Genomic DNA, 20,895 nt, shown 5'->3' on the forward strand with positions numbered 1-20,895 from the left:
GGTCCTGTATCTGACAATGTTTCTCTGCTATTCATAGAGTTTTCAGTGACTAGTGATTTGGAAGTAGTTTGTCACTCTTTCTTCCTAGTCTGTCTTTGTCTGGAAGCTCATCTGAAACCTGTCCACCATGGACAGGTCTAAATAACCCTGCTGGTTATTTAAAATACCAGTGGCATAGCCCTCGGAATCACAGCATCTCAATCCACCACAGCACAACAGACAGACGAGTGGTGGCCATTTGGTTTTATCCAATATATATATATATATATATATTCAGGCTGAAGTTAAAGAAAATTATAATAAGTCCACAAGGACCAAAATACATTCTTGAGCATAGCTCACCTGACTTTAGAAGCCAGCTCAAGAACAAATTTGATGCATTAGACACTAATAACCCCAACGCAGAAGAATTATGCATGGCATCAAGAACATCATCCATGGAGAAAGCACAAGGTCACTAAAGGCAGGAAAGAAAGAAAAGACCAAAATGGATGTCAAAAGAGACTATGAAATTTGCTCTTAGTTAGCCTAAAGTGACTGCAAGAAATGAGGAAGTAAAAGAACTGGTGAAAAAATTTCAAAGGACAGCTTGAGAAGACAAAGTAAAGTATTACAATGAAATGTGCAAAGACCTGGAGTTAGAAAGTTAAAGGTAAGAACTGACTCAGCATTTCTCAAGCTGAAACAGCTGACAAAACAACTCAACTCAGGTTGCAATACTGAAGCATTCTATGGGCAAAATATTAAATGATGCAAGAAGATCAAAAGATGGAAGGAATACATAGAATTACTGTACCAAAAGGAATCAGTCAATGCTCAACTATCTCAAGAGATAGCATATGATCAAGAACCAATGGGACTGAGAGAAAAGGTCCAGGCTGCATTGAAGGTATTAGCATAAAACAGGCCTCCAGGAATTGGCAGAGTACAATTGAAATCTTTCAACAAACTGATTCAGCACTAGAGATACGCACTTAGCTATATCAAGAAATTTGGAAGACAGCTACCTGGCCAACCAATTGGAAGAAATCCATATTTGTGCTCATTCCAAAGAAAGGTGACCCAACAGAATGTGGAAATCATTTAACAGTATCATTAATGTTGCATGCAAGTAGAATTCTGCTGAAGATAATTTAAAAATGGTTGTACCAGTACATCCACAGGGAGCTGTCAAAAATTCACGATGCATTCAGATTAGAACATGAAATGAGGGATATCATAGCTGACATCAGAAGGATGTCTTGGCTAAAAGCAGATAATGCCAGAATGATGCTTACTTGTGTTTTATTGTCTATGCAAAGGCTTTCAACTGTAAGGAACATAGGATACTGTGTATAAAATTTCACATAACTGGCATTTCCGAACACTTACGTGTGCTTATAAGGAACTTGTACATAGACCAAGAGACTATTGTTCTAACAGAACAATCAAATACTGAATGGCTTAAAATCATAAAATGTGTGTGCAGGGGTTGTATCCTTTTACCATGCTTATTCAATCTGAAAGGAGTTCAGGTAGTGTAGTGGGTTCCAAACTGGGCTGCTAACAGCAAGGTCAGTTGTTCGATTCTACCAGGTACAAAGGTAGGAGAAAGATGATGCTTTCTACTCCTGTAAAGATGCACAGCCCTAGAACTCCTATCTAGGGTTGCTATGAATTGGAATCAACTTGGAGGCACACAACCACCACCACCACCACCATTAAATCTGAGCAAATATCCGAGAAACTGGAATATATGAAGAAGAATGTGGCATCGTGATCTGAGGAAAGCTTGTTAACAACCTGCGATATGCAGATGACAAAACCTAGCTTACTGGAAGCAATATAACTGATGAAGATGAAAGACTATGATCTTCAGTATGTTGTGCACTTCAATTTAAAGAAAACAAAAATCCTCACAACGAACAACTAGCATCATGATAAACTGAGAAAAAATTAAAGGTGCAAAAGACTTAGTTTTGCTTGGATCCACAATCAACACTCATGGAAGCAGCAATCAAGAAATCAAACAACTTACCACACTAGGAAACTCTGCTGCAAAAGTGCTTGTTACAGTGTTAAAGAGTAAAGATGTCACTTTGAAGACAAAGATGCGCCTGACCCCAGCCATGGTATTTTCAATAATGTCATATGCATGCGAAAGCTGGACAATGAATAAGGAAGACTATAGAAGAATATAAGCATTTGGATTATGCTACTGGCAAAGGATATTGAAAGTACCATGGACTGCCAGAAGAACAAACAAATCTGTCTTGATTTTTTCTGGTTGATTGTGCTAAGGAGTACATAGCTCCCTGGTGTTTATTGTTCACCTTATAGGCATGTTTATTGTTTGGCTAAAAGTTGAACCATGCAGTGACTTCAGTTTCAAGCCTGAAGGGGTGACATAGTGCCACCACCTTGAGGGCTCCACCAGTCTGATTTTTTTTCTTTTTGAGTTTTTCTCCAAATTTTATTCCTACTCTGTCCAGGAAGAATGATCTATTGTGATCCCTATTAGAGCAGTCAGCTGTGATAGCTGGTCACCATCTAGTTCTTTTGGTCTGAGGAAGCTAGGGTTCATGTGGTCGATTAATCCTTTGGACTAATTTTTTCCATGCATCTTTGATTTTTTTCATTCTTCTTTGCTCCATACAAGGAGAAAACAAAAGTTACACAAGCTTTGTAAGCCCAGTTGCTACTAATCATAGTTGGATATAGAACATTATCTTTACTGAATATATTGTGCCAATTGACCTTGATGTATCCAGAGATTATGGTTCTGATCCCTCAGGCCCAGCAACTCACTACCTCAATGTGACTCGTCATAGTTAATAAGTTTTCATGGTTTTGTTCCCTATATACTCCAATATATTCATGAATATACCAGGGGGCTTCAAAAAGTTCATGGAAAAATTCCGTTATCATTTAATTCCATTTTTCCATGTACTTTTTGAAGTCCCACACATATGTAGAAATATCCTCTGTCAAATCTATATAGACAGGACTTCAAAAAGTTCATGGAAAAGTGGAATTAAAAGACAACAGATTTTTTCCACAAACTTTTTGAAGCTCCCTTATATATGTGAGTGTAGTCCCATTTGCCTTCTCCTCCTGTTCAGCTTCCATGTCTATGTATCTACTCATATATTACTGTTATTACAGGATATGTAACAGTATTTACCTTAGTTGCCTTAACTCTTAAAACTCCTCCCAGTGTCTTATTTTGCCTTGATCATCTTGTGTTGACCTTTTTCTTATTATATATTCCAATTCATTTCACTCAAAGTATTAAGTGTCTATTTACTAACTAGTAATTCTTTCCATTGAGGATACTGTTGGATGCTGGTTTTGTATGATTGGTGGTGTGGTTACGTGCCGTGGAATTGGTTCCGACTCATAGCAACCCTGTATAGGGTTTCCGAGGCTGTAAATCTTTATGGGAGCAGAAAGCCTCATCTTTCTCCCGTGGAACAGCTGGTAGTTTCAAACTGCTGACCTTGTGGTTCTCAGCCCGATTCGTAACCACTACGCTACCAGAGTTCCTTATATGTACCCTTAATTATGTTGAGGAATTTCCCTCCTATCCCTTGTTTGCTGAACATTTTAACAAGAATGGGTGTTGGATCATGTCAAATTCCTTTTCTGCATTGACTGATATGATCATGTGGTTCTTTTCCTTTGTTTTATTTATGTGGTGGGTTACATTGATTATTTTTCTAATATTGAACCATCCTTGCATAGCTGGTATAAATCCTACTTGGTCATAACGTATTATTTTTCTTTTTTAGTGATGTCTTTGCCTGGTTTGGGCATCAGGGTTATGCTCGCTTCATAGAATGAGTTTAGGAATATTCCATCCTTTTCTCTGGTAGTGTAGTGGTTACGAATAGGGCTGCAAACCACAAGATCAGCAGTTCAAAACTACCAGCTGCTCTGCAGGAGAAAGATGAGGCTTTCTGTTCCAGTAAAGATTTTTAAAAAACCTCGGAAACCCTGTTCAGGGTCACTATGGGTCAGAACTAACTCGACGGCACTTAACAACAACTATGTTCTGAAATAGTTTTAGTAGAACTGGTGTCAGTTCTTTGCATAATGCTCTTCACCAGTGAAGTTATCTGGACCAGGACTTTTTTTCTCATGGGAGCTTTTACATTTTTATTTTTTAATAGCAAGTCCAATTTCTTCTTCTTTGATGGGCCTGTTCAAATTTCTACCTTAGATTGTATTAGTTTGGGTTGGTAGTATTTTTCTAGAAATTTGTATATATCTTGTAAGTTTTCAAATTTGTTGGAGGAAAGTTCTTCATACTTTTCTGATATGATACTTTTTATTTCAATTGGTTCTGTTGTGACATTGACTATTTCATTTCTTATTCATGTTATTTGTACTTTTGCGACTTGACGTTCTAGGGTTTATCTGACCATTTATGTAGTATTAAGCCTGGGGCTTCTTATACTTTGGTTAAAAAAAAAATCTGCTTACTCAACCAACCAATCTATATATTATCAGTTGAAAACTATATATAAAAGTAAGAAAAAATCTTCATATAAATGCCTTTTAAAATAAAATTCAATTTAAAAAAATAATTTTTATTGAAATAATAAATTATAGTAAATGATGTTTATTATAACATAAAAGTTACATTGATTTATTTTTTTAAATCAGATTGTTGTTTTTGTTATTAAGTGCCATCATGTCCAAGCCATAGCAACCCTGTGTAGGCTGGTGAGTTTGAGCTGCTGACCTTGCAGTTCAAACCAACATTGTCTTTAATTCTCACCCTACAGAGCCATACCAGGATTCCTTATACAGCATTTGTTGTTGTTGTTCAGTGCCATTGGGTCAGTTCCAACTCACAGCGACACTGTATAGGGTTTCCTAGGAGCTCTGGTAGTGTAGTGGTTACGAATCGGGCTGCGAACCTTAAGGTCAGCGGTTCGAAACTACCAGCCGCTCCACGGGAGAAAGATCAGGCTTTCTACTCCCGTAAAGATTTACACCCTCAGAAACCCTGTACAGGGTCGCTATGGGTCGAACCGACTCGACGGCACTTAACAACAACAACAACAACAGGAGCAGCTGGTGGGTTTGAACTGCTGACCTTGTGGTTCACAATCCAGTGCTGATTCACAGTGCCACACCAGAAGCCCTTGTTGTTGTTGTTGTTAAGTGCTGTTGAGTCAGTTCTGACCCATAGCAATCCTGTATAGGGTTTCTGAGGAGCGGCTGGTGAGCTTGAACCACCGACCTTGCAGTTCAAACCGGCTTTGGAATCTAACACATTAACGTACCACGCCACACCAGGACTCCTTGTATGGCACATTGATAAAAGACGACTCCTGGCATTCCATTGTACTTTTCTAAGCAGTTAAGAGGCATTTTGCTGCAGCTTTGCCATACATAGTGACTAGTTCATTTTTCAAGTAGCAAAAATCAAAGAAGAGAAAAACGACAGATGCACCTTGATTTTGTATCTGTTTTGTACATTATTGCTTTACTGGTAGACTCTAAGACTTGAAGAAAATTCAGATGCACTAATGTTTTAAAAAATGCTACTGAACATTTCAGTAGAGATATGATAAAAAAAAAACAAAAACAAAAAAACCACTGTTTTTAAGATAAAGTAAGCATTTAAAAATAGAAGTGACATGCAGATTTTAACAAATTTCAATGTCTTTATTTTTACAGTAAAACCTGCCATACCATGAATGAGGCAGAAACCTGTCAGAGAAGGAAAAATCTAACATTTTCCACTAAATAGAAAGTGATAGAAAAATGATGACTGTACTCTGTCAAAGGTGAAAAACTTGTGAGACCAGGACAAACAAGTAGTCTTGTTGAGTTTCATCTTTCACAGGTTTCACTGTATATCCAAATTTATTAATTTAGAGAAGTAGATAACAGAACATCTAAATTATTCAGAATCAAACACATTGAGACATCTCTATAATTATATATTCAACAAGATATTGACATTGAGAAGGCAATTGTACTATATGCCTACTTTGGTTAATTTTAAGTTCTAAATTGAATTCATGCATTAAATATTACATATTAATATCATTTCTTACCTTTTTAATCTTAATCTTTTTCTTTTTCTTTGGTTTACTACTAACCTGAAAAGAAATAAATGGTTTATTTAATATATAGTTCAAGCTGTATAATGGGCTATTTAAGAAAATACACAAATATTTCTTCTAACCACTGAGACCTTTAACTTCTAATATTCTAGATCACATTTTCTTTCTGTGTTCTATAGAAATACTTATTTTTACTTGAATTATTTTCATTTTGATCTCAGTCTTCTGCGCTTGAGCTGTCACTGCTGTGTGCCTGCTGACAGAACGCTCACAGCTCTTGACTTGTACACATGCACATGTACTCATATATATCTTTATAAGATGAATAATTAAGTCTAAAAAGAAGTTGCTGTTATGTGCCGTGGAGTCGGTTCCAACTCATAGCAACCCTCTACAGGGTGTCCAGGGCTGTAAATCTTTATGGGAGTAGAAAGCCTTATCTTTCTTCCACGGAACAGCTGGTTGTTTTGAACTGCTGACCTAGCGGTTCACAGCCCGATTTGTAACGACTACACTACCAGAAACAATATAATAATAATTACCACTTTCCTGTAAAGAAATATTGAGATCCACTCATGGTGCTCTTCATTATTTTCTGAACTAATTATGTTGAAATTATCTTAGTTTCCACCCCTCTTCTCTCTCTTCCTCTGTCTTCTACTCCTTCCTCTGTCGTCCTCTATTATCCTCCCATACCCACTCTCCTGACTCAGAAAGACAAAATGTGTTCAGAAATCTAACAATAAATAGTACCTAGAATATAATAAGTGTTCAAGGAACACTGGTTAAATAAATGGTTACAGCAACAGAGATTATGGAAGTACAATGGAAAGAACCATTCCAATTCAAGTTCTGCGTGAACAGTATGGTAAATGTAAACTGAGATTGTTTAGAATGCTTTAAAACAGTACATGCAACAATATAAAGGCCTTAATTAAGTTTTTCTAATTCAAATATTAATGAAAGTTTTATACTTCCTGGAGATCTTTAGTAGATTCTGTTGAAGATTCACTGGGTATTGATGCCACATCTTTATTCATTTCTACTAATTGTACATCACAGTCTGAATTCAGATTTATATTGTACTCCATGAGAGGTGGTCTCAGTTTTTCATCCTCATTCCGTAACTCTTCTATTTCAATACCTAAATATGGAAGACAAACCACTCAATTTGCATGTAAGCAATTTCAGCCTCTTATCGTTATTATAAATATGTTTGTCTGCCAAGAAACACTATCCCAGATATAAAAAAGAACTCATCTTAATCTGTTCAATTACTATATAAAAATGCAATGCTAATTTGTTAATGATTAAATAAGAGGTATATATACTAGCCTGGGACCAATCAGTATGACCCTGAATGCTAAGATAGCTTACTGGTATCATAAGAACACAGGAATTAAAATAGACTCTAAGTACTTTTTTTTTAGTGTCTTGATATTGACCCTATTAATATCGTAGCTAGTATAATTTTGGAGAATAAATCTAAAACATAAAGAGAAGAAAGAAAAGATAAAAGATCTGTGTAATCACCACCCCTTCCCCCACTCACCACCATTTTTCTTCTTTTTTTACAACCAAAGGTTATGAAAGGTAATCAGGTCCCTACAATGTGACTTCATCTTTAACACCATGTTCTTTAATGCTATCCCAGAAACACAGGACTCCAAATTTGAGGACAACATCTAATTGTCACAGATGAGCCAAAATATAATGCCATACAAAAAAATCCAATATTATTTTCTTACGTGTAATTTTAATTGTATAATATGAACTACATTCTTAAAAATATAAGCACACAAAAACAGAAATTTTAAATAAAACTAGTTTACTACCTGCCAGAAAAAAACCATACAGGCATAGCAATGGTTAGATAAACAGATAAAGCTACACAAGCAAAACAGTAGCATATATGAGCAGATAGAACAAGTAGATAGATTTTGTCTACTGAAATGTCCTGTGGGTCCAAAGGTTTAAACACTATCCTTGGGTAACCCATATATTAAGAAGGCAGAGTTATGTTCATACTAGGTTTAGCTGAAAAGTAGTAATTTGATCACATGATTTTTCAAGCTTTTAACAGTTACAGTTTAACATACAATTTCTCTTACAAAGCAAAAATCCCATAGGTTCCCTTAGACATATCAAGTTAAGAGATCATCATGGAATTCTGTTTTTAAACATACTTACATTGACATCCTGTTATTGACTGAAGAGCAATTCCTATGGAACATAAAGAAAACATTTAGATGTATAATTGCAAATACAACCATCAAATATCTGACTGGGACTAATAAAAGTCAGAATTTTATACTGCATCAATTTTAATTGTGAAAATAACCAACTTCATTCCTCAAATCAGTTTAGACAGACACAATCTTGAAATTGTAATACAAAGATTATACAACCATGATTAGAAAAAGAAAAATAAACAAAATTTTAGGGTTATAATAGGTAATGTCTAGTATATAAGCACTTTTAACTAAGCAGCAAATTCTTACTAGTTAAAAAGTTAAGGTCATTAAACAATAACAGTTAGTTATCAAACAAAATCCCATTTACAGTTTGAGTCTTCTTATCCTCATTGCTCCTCCCCTCTTTGTCCACTAATATTTATTGAGCATATACTGTGTTAAACTCTACATATTAAATGGTGAAGAAAGAACATATAGTCTCTGCCTTCATGGAGACTGGATCCCTGGCATGGCACTGTTAGGATTCGCAATGGACGGTGAACAAGGTTGGAGGTTCAAACCCACCAGCTGCTTTTCAGAAACCCGATACAGGGTCACTATGAGTAAGAACTGATGCAAAGGCACTTAACAACAACATCATGGAGATTTAGTGGAGACAATGGATATTAATAAAATAATTGGATACACAAATGAAAACTGCAATGGTAATAACTACTCTGAAAGTTGATTCTGACTCACGAAGAATATGTAAAATACTTAGAAAGTCTCAAACACCTTCATTCTCCTAAGTAGTTTTGTTAAATTTTAACCGTAAATGAAAACAAACCAACCAACCAAAAAACCTAACCACAAAATCTCTAATAATCTCATATAATTTATGTCAAGTATTTTTGTCTGACTTTCCTAGGTCATCAAACTCAAATTCTTTCCTTTTATGCTCAAAGAAAGCACAAAGGTATCCTAGAGTTTTAGTAAAAAGACTGAGAATGGAGCCTAGTAATTGGCACTGAAGAAAATGAGGACGAGTTCCACAACTACTCAAAACCTACAAGGTTGTAAGGTTAAATAACATCAGTGTAACCATTAGTTGTTCATTTCATAAAATGAATAATAAAAACTTGGGAGCAGGAAAAATAACCTAAAACATAGCACATAAAAGGTTTTAGTGCCCTGAACTCCACGTTCCATCTTGAGGGAACACAAGCTCACCCCAGATGTGGGAGAGGAGTTCTGATGTATTTCCTATATCAATAGACAATATCTGGGATTAGCCACTACTGCAATCAGACACTTGCACACATGTTAACTTATTTTCTTTAAATTATTCACAGTCAATGGACAGACAAAATTCTAAGCAAACCTCAAGCATTTTGATAAAAAGGAGGGGAACATATACCTAATGTACCTAAAAGAACAGTCTGGAAACACACATGGCACTTGTATTTAGTCATCCTTCATTTTGGAGAAGCAACTAGAAGAAACAAAGAAGAAAAAGAGCTGAACAGAAAATTTTAAAGGGCAGCTTGAATAGACAATGCCAAGTATTATAATAAAACATGCAAAGATCTGGAGTTAGAAAACCATTAGGAAAGAATGCACTCATCACTTCTCAAGCTGAATGAATTGAAGAAAAAGTCAAGCCTCAATTTGCAAAATTGAAGGAATTTACGGACAAAATACTAAAGGATGCAGGATGCATCAAAAGAATATAGAAGGAAGCAGAATAATTGTTGTTACAGGGAGGAGAGAGTAATCATTGAGATGAAACAAAATGTATTAGTTGAAAGTAAGCTGATGATCCTGTCTGTTTACTTTCACTTAATTCACAATAAAAAGTTTAAAAGAAAAAAAGAAGAAAATGGAAGAAATATACAGAGTCACTGGACCAAAATTAATTGGTTGATATTCAACCATTTCAAAAAGTAGCATATAATCAAGAATCAATGGTACTGAAGGAAGAAGTCCAAGCTGCATTGAAGGCATTAGTGAAAAATAAAGTTCCAGGAACTGACAGATATAAATAGAAATGTTTCAACAAACTGATGCACCACTGGAGGCCTCACTCATTTATATCAAGAAATTTGGAATCCAATTACCTGATCGATCAATTGGAAGAAATCCATATTTGTGTCCATTGCAAAGAAAGGTGATCCAGTAGCAAGCACAAATACCAAACAATGTAATTAATATCACATGCTATTAATAATTTGCTGAAGATAATTCAAAAACAGTTGCAGCAGTACATCAATAAGGAATTGCCAGAAATTCAAGGTGAATTAGAAGAAGATGTGGAATAAAATATATCATTGCTGACATCAGGTAGATCTTGACTAAAAGCAGAGTATATCAGAAAGATGTATATTTGTGCCTTATTGTGTTTGTTATATATGGAACATAACAAACTATACATAACATTTAGAAGAATGGGTTTTTCTAGAACACTTGATTGTGCTCATGGAGAACCTATATATAGACCAAAAGACTGTTGTTAAAACAGAACAAAGGGATACTGAATGATTTAAAATTACGAAAGGTATATACCAGGTATATATTTTCACCATACTTATTCACTCTGTATGTTGAGCAAATGATCCAAGAAACTGACTTATATGAAAAAGAACATGGCATCAGGATTGGAGGAAGATACGTTAACAACCTGTGATATACAGATGATACAACCTTAGTTGCTGGAAGAAAATAAGACTTAAATTATTTATTAATGAAGATTAAAGACTACAGTCTTCAGTATGAATTGCACATCAGTGGAAAGGGGAAAAAAAAAAAATCCTCACAACTGGACCAATAAATAACATGATAAAAAATAAAAAAGATTGAAGTTGTCGAATACTTCATTTTCTTTAGATTCATAATTAGTACTCATGGAAGCACCAATCTGTAAATCAGACAATGCATTATATTAGACAAATCTGCTACAAAAGATTTCTTTAAAGTGCTAAAGAGCAAAGATGTCAGTTTGAGGACTAAGGTGCTCCTGACCCAAGCCAGGACATTTTCTATTGGATCATATGCTTGTAAAAATTTGACACTTAATGAGGAAGACTGCATAAGAATCTATGCATTTGAATTATGGTTATGGTAAAGAATATTAAAGTATCATGGACTACCAGAAGAACAAACAAATCTCTGTATTGGAAGAAGTGCAGCAGAACACTCCTTAGAAGTAAACCTGGTGAGATTTTGTCTCTGTTGCTTTGGACATGCTGTTAGGAGTGACCAATCCCTGGAGAAGGATATCATGCTTGGTAAAGTGGAGAGTCAATTAAAAAGAGGAAGACCTCCAGAGAGATGGATTGACAGAGTAGCAGCAACAATAGGCTCAAATATACCAACAATAGTAAGGATGGCACAGGATTGGAAAGTGTTACATTCTATTGTGCGTAGGGTCGCTATGAGTTGGAACCAACTCAATGGCACCTAACAGCAATAGCAACATACTTATTATTAGCTTCTCAAGATACCCATTATCCTAAGATGTGAACTCACTGAATTCCCTGCTCTTAGCACAGTGCTTAGCACCTACCTAGTAAATACCGAAAACAGGTTTATTGGCTGAGTTTTAAAAAAATAAAAAATAAAATTGTACCTTGTTGATAGCAGGATAACATCCTCTGAATGATTTCTGGCACAGGTATGCCTAGGTAGATGGACAACTGATGATAATCAAGGGAGATATTCTCAATGGGATTCTCTTTCACTTTGTCAATATCCTCTTGCTTCATCCCAAGGCGCAAAAGAATATCTGAAACTTTTTTCCAAATTGAGTTGAACTGTGATTCAGTGAGACCATTCATCAAAATCTCACTAAGGAGGGTATCTCTGTATTTGCACAGCCTCAGGATGTCTGCAGACTTAGAGAGATCAGAAGATGGTGGTTCTACATTCCAGCCTTTTTGGGGTTCAGGGAATATGTTCAAATGTTTTATGAGAGCTAACAGGAGGTATAAATCAAACTGTTTAGATTGTGGCAGCTCCTTGTTTGGGGGATAAAGCAGATGCCATGCTCCACCCAAAGGATGATTGGTCCAAAGATGGTTGTAGTATGGTTCCAGCACATTCTTGTGTATAAGAAGTTCTTTTTTCAAAAGAGATGGTGGCATAGCCTCATCAAATATTTGCCGGACAATGTCAGTACCAGAAATTATAATTATATGAAGTAGATGATAGAAATAGGTGTAATCAAGTTTGAAGATGGGCATTTCATCTGAAAATGAACAGTGAAAAGTCAAAATATTACAAATTAATTCTCTTTCCTTTCATGTGGTTTCTCTCATTACACCCTGATAGGAACTATTCCAAAAGAGTGAAGTACATTCAAGAATGTGTTCTTTACTACAGCCAAATCACAATAAAGCCACTACTGTCTGGCTTTTTGCCAAAAATACAAATAAAAGCAGCATGTTTCCAAACAAAACTAATCACAAAGGCTAATTATTACAGGACCCTTTCAGTCATACAAGATTTGTTGACATCAATGAGCTCTAACAACCAAATAGCATCAAAGTTGTAGGCTTTTGAAAATTCTTAAGTTTGCCAAGAATGGTAACCACTGGTGTTTAATGACAATTATACTTTATTCTAATCAATACTGTCCAACAAAACTTTCTATGATTTTTACTGGCACTGTCCACTAGCCATTTAGCACAAGATATGTTGTTTGTTTGATGAGGAATTCAAGTTATAATTGTATTTACTTTTAATTAATTAAAATTTAAACGACCACATATGGCTTAGTGACTGTCTCATTAGACAGTGCAGATCTACATCAAGGGGAAAAAATCTAATGCTTTTTTATTTAAAATGTAGCTCATGGACCATATATGAGCCTGCTGGAAATGTAAAATCTCAAGCTTTACCACAGACCTAATGAACTGGCATGTGAATTACAATGAAACCAGAAGATTATTCACATGCATATTAAAGTTTGAGAAGCAGTGCTCTAATGAACTTATTCTTACCCCTTCAAAAAATTAAATAGCTATTTCATGAAAACAATAACAACAACAACAAAAACAAAAACACTGGAATAAGGCATGAGACTGAAATACTGGTATTTTCCTGGTTTAACAGTATCTCCAAAGAAATGAAGACTGAGGTAAACTATAAAGTAGGTGAAAATTGGTCTTTGATGTTATTTTTTATGAGAAAATATCAAATTTTGATTATCACAAAAAAAACAACTTCATATTATCTTTCATGCTATGTTGCAATAAATTTTTTAATTAGTACTTTACTTGATGTATGTGGCATAGACTGTGGAAACAAGCAAATGACTCAGGAAGCTTTCTCTGGATTGACAGGTAAGAAGCTTGCTGAGATGAGGGACTTCCATTTCCCCTAGCAAGAAGTGTTGCCCCAAACTATCCTTAAATGGAGTTAGTCACCTCAAGGGCCCCCAAGCATTAGGCAGATAGCATTTCTTAGTATACCTAAAGAGATGGCACCTGAGATGAGACTAGTTGGCACTCAAATAATAATGTTCATGCCTTCCATGTAAGGCCTCTCTAACGCTGGTCCTATTAAAAAGAACATAGCAAGAGAGGAAGGGGTTGGTAGGTATGGAACCTCTGTAAAGCCCAATCTCACTATTAATCACAGCTATGCACTGGTCATCCTCTCTGTAAGGATTCCAACTCATTGTGAGACTGAACACCTGCCGACCTTTCTGTCCGTGAGGTCCAGCCTGTCCCAAGTGCTGCTTGCTCATTTTAAGCCAAGTCCAGGGTAAATAAAGACACAGTTGTTAATGGCATTATACTTTACAGAGAAAGTCACAAATGTTAATGCAGTTTTTAATAGGAGACATATAAAAATAAAATAATACCTTTTGTACTAAAATTTAAACTGATCTTCGGTCTCATATCAGTATCACTTCTTTTCTGAGACATAAAATTTTTATAACTGCAAGAAAAAAAGTTAAGTTACAGTCAAAACAACCAAGATAAGTCAAGATTTCTGGCATCGGCCTGGCTAATAAGTAAATTAGCATTTTCTGTTCTATCCCCAAGTTATTACATGAAATAAGTCAAAAGTAAAGGGAGAAAAAGCAGACAAATAAAAACTACCAATAATAAAATCCTATATTGTTTTCACTAGAATTAAGAAGCTGGTATCATCGCTAGTGGAGTCTGGAGGCACTCAACTACTAGCTGAAAGGTTAACAATTTGAACCTCCCCAGAGGTACTTCCGAAGAAAAGCCTGATATTCTGCTTCTGAAAGGTCACAGTTTGAAAACCCTATGGGCAGTTCGATTTTGCAACACATGGGGTGGCCATGAGTCAGAATCAACTTAGTTTGGTTTGGCTTTATAATTGTTGTATTACACACAAAGTCCAAGGCTAATGCAACAACTAAGATGGAGCTGATACAGACATAAGAAGGATAAAGACACAAGAAGCCAGAGAAAGAAGGATACGGACACAAGAAGCCATGGTAAGAAGTCTCAGTAATAGAAGAGTCTGGAAGCATCAGATCTTAAAAAGTGAAGGTAACAGGCATAGGATTACAGATGAACTAAGCTGGTAGTGGAAGCACCAGGAAAAACAAACAAGACAGATTTGCAAAAAAGAATTACACAAGTAGATAGCTTCCTAGGAAGTCCACATGATAACAAAAGAAAAAGAGAAAGAAACCTGTACATTATATTGTTGTTGTTAAGTGCCATCAAGTTAATTCCGACTGTATAAGGTTTCCAAGGAACAGCTGGTGGGTTTAAATTGCCACCTTTTGGTGCAAATTGACCTTGGAATCCAGTGCTTATCCTACACCAGCAAACCTGAAACTCATTTCCCTTCACCATCACAAAATTTCCTTGCCAGTGGTTATAGTAGTTGTTCCAAAAAAATAAAGTAAAACCAAACTTATTCAATGACTAGTGATTAAAAAGAAGAAGGAATAAAACAAAAAACAAGCATAACACCCAAATGCAAAAATTAAATTGGGAAAAGGTTAAAGAAAAACATAGCAAAATTTACTAAATAGACTTAGTGCCATATGTTATTATAAAACAGATGAAAAGACTAAATATGTGGATTCACTTTGAAACTCCCACTAAACACAGGAGCCAAAGAATAACAACACTAGAATGCAAGTTTAAGAAGCATAGATAACTGGCCTTTTTTACTGTTGTTGTTGACTGAGTTTATCTCCAGTACCACTATAAAAACATTGCCAACCATCTAATACACTGGAAAAAATTTAAAATGGCAACAATGTAATGATTTGGCAGACATACTGAGTAAAAGGAATTCTATTATACTGTTTCTGAGAGCATGTTGCTATTAAATGCTGTCCAGTTGGTTCTGACTCATAGCTACTCTGCATAGGGTTGCAGAGGCTGTAAATCTTTTCTGGAACAGAAAGCCTCATCTTCCTCCTGCAGGTTAGCTGGTAGGCTCAAACCACCAACCTTGTGGCTCACCGTCCAGTGCTTATCCTACAGAAAAATTAATTTTTAAAAGAGTAAATTTCCAAATAATGATCAAAGTATCTGCCTTAAGCAAACAGATGAGCAAATTAAACCAAAACTAGCAGAATGAAGCAAAAACTAAAGTTAAACTAAAAAAATCAATGAAATTAAAAGTCAATTCTTGTAAAGTATCCATAAAACAGATAGGTCTTTAATCATTTTCATCAAGAAAAAAAAGGAAAGACAATAATTTTCAACATTACAATGAAGGTACCATCATCACAGATCCTACAGATATTCAAGACTAAATATGGGAATGTTATGAATAACTTTAGGCCAATACTGTGGTGATGTGGATGAAATTGACAAATTCCTTGAAAAACATGAACTACCAAACTCACTAAAAGGAATGTTGTTGTTGTTTGTTATTGTTAAGTGCCATCGAGTAGACTCTGACCCATAGTGACCCTAAATAGGGTTTCCGAGGAGTAGCTGCTGAGCTTGAACCACCAACCTTACAGTTCAAATGGCTTTACAGTCTGACGCATTAACCCACAGCGCCATATAGGTAACCTTAAATGTCATATTTCTTTAAAAAATTGAATTTATATTAAAAATTTTTTAATTAAAGAAAAAAATAAGAAAACTTCTTTTCCAGATTGCTTCTCTGGTAAATTTTGCCAAATAGTTATAAAATACAAAGTAACAATTTTCAAAAACTCTTTCAGAAAATAGGAGACCTGTAAACATACCCAAATTCATTTTAAAAGACCAACGTTACCTTGATTCTAAGAGAGATAAAGACATTAAAAATAAAACTGCAAAACAAAGTCTTTAGAAACCTAGTACCGAAATACTTTGAAAATATTAACAAATTGAATCCAGAAAAACATAAATAAAAAGATATATCATGACCAAGTGGCATTTATAGTAGGGAAGCTAGTTAGATTCAGCATTTGAAAATCCATTGGAGTAATTTAGTATATTAACAGGTTTGTTTTGGTTTTTTAAAGAAGAAAAACCATGTTCATCTCATAGAAAGAGCGTGAACTCACAACTCATTCAAGATTAATTTTTTTTAGATACTAGAAATAGAAGAGAATATCCTCAAACTTACAAAGAGCAGCTATAAATAGTTTTATGTGCTTAATTATGTTAAGAATATATATAATGGTGAAAAACTGAAAGCCTCTCCCTAAAATCAGGAAATACTCTCATTACTTTGATTCAACATTATACTAGGGCTTAGCCAATGCAATGAATAAAGAAAAATAAACAAAAGGTATTGTTGTTGTTAGGTGCCATCGAGTTGTACCAACCCATAGTGACCTTATGCACAGCAGAACGAAACACTGCCCAATCCTGGGCCAACATCACTACTGTTACCATGCTTGAGTCCATCGATGTTGCCCCGTGGCCAATCCATCTCGTTGGGGGTCTTCCTCTTTTTCTCTGACCCTCTACCTTACCAAACATGATATCCTTCTCCAGAGACTGGTCCCTCCTGACAATATGTAGAAAGTATGAGAGACGAAGTTTGGCCATCTTGGCCTCCAAGGAGCACTCTGGCTGCACTTCTTCCAAAATGGGTCTATTCGTTCTTTAGGGAGCCCATGGCACTTTCAATATTCTCCTCCAACACAAAAACTCAAAAGCATCAATTCTTCTATGGTCTTCCTTATTCACTGTCCAGCTTTCACATGCATATGAGGTTATTGAAAATACTATGGCTTGGGTCAGGCGCACCTTAGTCCTCAAGCTGACATCTTTGCTCTTCAACACTTTAAAAAGGTCTTGTGCAACAAATTTGCCTAATGCAATACGTCATTTGATTCCTTGACTGCTTCAGTGAGTGTTGATAGCTGATCAAAGAAGAATGAAGTCCTTGACAACTTCAATCTTTTCTCCATTGATAAGAATGTTGTTATTGAGGTCAGAAAAGAAAAATTTTAATTATACTTATTCAAGAATGACATAATCATAGATGCGGAAAACACCAAAGAATCTAAAAAATGATATATAAAGTAATGTGCAAATTTTACAACTGGTAAGATACAATGCAAATATATACAGATCAGTTTAAATTTTAACAACTACAAATAATCAGGGAGCAATTAAATTCATAAAAACATTTATAATAATATTAATAAATCAAATACTCATAGATGAATTCAACAAACTATGCATAAGATTATACACAGAAAACTATAAAATATCCTCAAGAGATATCAAAGAAGATATGTAGTTATATACCACGTCCATATGGAGCTCTGGTAGCGTAGTGGTTACGAGTTGTGCTGCTAACCTCAAGGTCAGCAGTTCAAAACTATCAGCTGTTCCGCAGGAGAAAGATGAGGCTTTCTGCTCCTATAAAGATTTAAAGCCTCAAAAATCCTACAAGGGGTCTCTATGAGATGGAACTGACTCCATGGCAAATAACCACCACCACTTCCACTACCACCACCACGCCCACAGATGGAAAATCTCAATACTTTTCAGATGTAAATCACCCCCAAAATGATCTATAGATTCATTAATATACCAATCAAAATTCCAGCAAGAATTTTTGTAGAAATTAAAACAGTATTTCAAAATTTATTCTGGAAAACAAAAGCCCTAGAATGGAAAAATCAATATTGAAAAATAGTAACAAACTGGGAGAATTCCTATAAGCTAATTTGAGTAACATTCATGATAATGTGGCACTCATGCAAGGACAAACATAGAGATCAATGGAACATAAAATAAATTTCTGCATATATTTGGTCAGTTGATTTTAAACAAAGGTAGCAAGGCAACTTAATTGGAGAAAGGACTGTCTTTTAAGGAAGAGTAATAGGACATCTAGGAATCCATATGGGACAAAATGAACTTTGACCCTTACTCCATACTATACATAAAAATTAGCTCAAAAGCTTATAAATTTAAATATAAAACCTAAAGCTTATAGAGAAAATATGAGAAAAATCTTTGTGACTTAGGTTACTAAGCATTTTTTCAAACAGGACGATTAAAACTAATTATTTCTGATTTTGGGAAAATACTATGCAAAAAATTAAAAGACAGTCTCAGAATAGGATACAATATTTCCAAAATATATCTCTGGTAAAGGTCTTACATCTAGAACATATGAAAAACAATTACAACTCAAAATATTAAGACAACCCAAAAAGAAGAATATGTAAAATATTTAAACAGATGATTCACCCAAAAAACATATACATATGGGAAATAAACATACATAAATACATTAAATGTCATTTGTCAAAAGGAAATAAAACTACAATGGAATAACATTGCATACCAACTAGTATGGCTACACTTTAAAAAAAAAAAAGGACAATACCAAGTGCTAGAGAAGATGTAGGGAAAACTATAGCATGAATGATAAAAATGAAAAACCACACAACTACTTTGTGAAACAGTTTGGCAGTTTCCTAAAAAATTAAGAATTTTTTAATGAATACTTACCACATAGCCCAGTAATCCTACTCCTAGGAACTTACCCAAGAGAGATGTAAACATATATCCATACAAAAACTTATACATGGAGAGACTTCTGGTTTGGGGGCAGGATAAGTGGAGACAAACAGAGGAGGCTCCTCAGCAGAGGCATGGAAGAACCAGAGAAAGCACTTTGCTGGGACAGTCCTGGAGCTTTAGATCTAATATAAAGTAAGGGAAAATAGTTTCGGGTGCCCACACATGGAGAAATCTGACTGTGGCCAGGAGAAACACAATTTCTGAATCATTTGGGATGCTGCTGCATGTGGCCGGCAGTCTTGGTGGAGATCAGAGTGTGGGGCCAGACAGATACAGTATGAAAGCCACCTAGCAACTTGTGGAAAAATAGGTGTGCCATTTATTTTTTTTTCCTCCTCTCCCCTGTGCACCATTCCTGCCCAGCCTGGGTGTCTTCGTGCAGATGGGAGGAGCACACCCCCAAAAGGGTCCAGCATTGCACCCACAGGGTACAATTTTCTCATGGCACAAAGAGGAAATTGCTGAAAGTCCATCAGTTACAGAGGCTAATCCTTAGGTGGCTTCTTATGACATCTGACTCTGGAATTTAGCCCTAAAGTTGACTCTCCTAATTGGGTGGGACCCTTTATTCCTGCCTTATCTAACAAGAGACAGCAGGTCTGCCCATACAACCAAACCTTATTTACACACTGTAAAATCCCAACATAAAAGGCTAACGCCAACACCAATTACTAAATACAAGGATGCAGTCATTTTGAGAATTACACTGTGCATACGCAGATACCTAACTCATCTTCAGAGATAAAATTGTGAACAATCTTTCTTCCATTCATTTCTCAGTCTCTGTCTGTGCATCTCCATGGTGGTGACTAGAGGGGGTGCCTGAGCGAGTGGACACCTTTACCCACATGTGGAGGTTTCTACTATACACACACACTGACCTGCACAGCAAAGAACTAGTCTGCTATGGTTTTGATTCTTTTTTTGTTTCTTGCTTGTTTTTGTTTTTGCTTTTAACTTTTGTTTCTGTTTTTTGTACTTTTGGTCTTACATTTTTCCTGGGGGTAGGAATGTTACCCAAGAAGAGACAGCAATTGTGGTCATATAGCCAAGCTACAAGCATATGCTATAATATCCCACCATCTGGACAGAAGCCAATACTCGCTGCTACACATAACATAGATAGCCAACACTTGCTAAGACTACTCATAGTTGAGTAATAATAGACATGAAAAGGGAAGCCTATCTCCAGATCACATCCAACAGGAGACACACAGTAAGCTTAATAATACAGCAACATACATTCGTTTAATCACTGAAAACACATCTAAGTATTGAAAATGTCCAAGAAAAAAACAACAAAATATCTCAGCACATGTCCAGAAAAAGAAAACAGTACCTGAGACAAATGAATTGGAGGTAAGCATAGACTCCCCACTAGAAGGAAAGCAGGCTTTGGATCTCCCTGAGAAGGAATTCAGAAGAATGGTAGGTACTGAGATACATCCAAAGGCTTCACAGAGGTGTGGAGGAAAATAAGGAAGAAGTCAGGAAAGGGCTACAGAAGCACTCAAACAAGATAGATACAGCGTTGGAAACCATTCAAAACTTGCAAAAAGAGGTCCAAATGATTAATAATAAAAATATTGGAAGTGGACAATACACTGAAAGGGCAAAGGAGTAGAAATGAAGAGATGGAAGCCAGAATCAGTGAGCTGGAAGACAAAT

General features: G+C 35.6%; 1 protein-coding gene across 1 annotated transcript in view; it reads right to left on the minus strand.

Moving 5' to 3' along the window:
* DZIP3 (DAZ interacting zinc finger protein 3) overlaps nucleotides 1-20,895 on the minus strand; it is a 115,608-nt gene that overhangs the window by 41,535 nt on the left and 53,178 nt on the right. The window contains exons 11-17 of the mRNA XM_006873318.1: nucleotides 19,031-19,121; nucleotides 16,466-16,472; nucleotides 14,100-14,176; nucleotides 11,862-12,479; nucleotides 8,253-8,285; nucleotides 7,037-7,206; nucleotides 6,054-6,098 (exon numbers count right to left, since the gene is read on the minus strand). Of these exons, the coding sequence (XP_006873380.1) occupies nucleotides 6,054-6,098; nucleotides 7,037-7,206; nucleotides 8,253-8,285; nucleotides 11,862-12,479; nucleotides 14,100-14,176; nucleotides 16,466-16,472; nucleotides 19,031-19,121 (1,041 nt within the window). The remainder of the gene's footprint in view (nucleotides 1-6,053; nucleotides 6,099-7,036; nucleotides 7,207-8,252; nucleotides 8,286-11,861; nucleotides 12,480-14,099; nucleotides 14,177-16,465; nucleotides 16,473-19,030; nucleotides 19,122-20,895) is intronic.

Source organism: Chrysochloris asiatica, unplaced genomic scaffold, assembly GCF_000296735.1.
Source record: "Chrysochloris asiatica unplaced genomic scaffold, ChrAsi1.0 scaffold00236, whole genome shotgun sequence".
NCBI classification, from domain to species: domain Eukaryota; kingdom Metazoa; phylum Chordata; class Mammalia; order Afrosoricida; family Chrysochloridae; genus Chrysochloris; species Chrysochloris asiatica.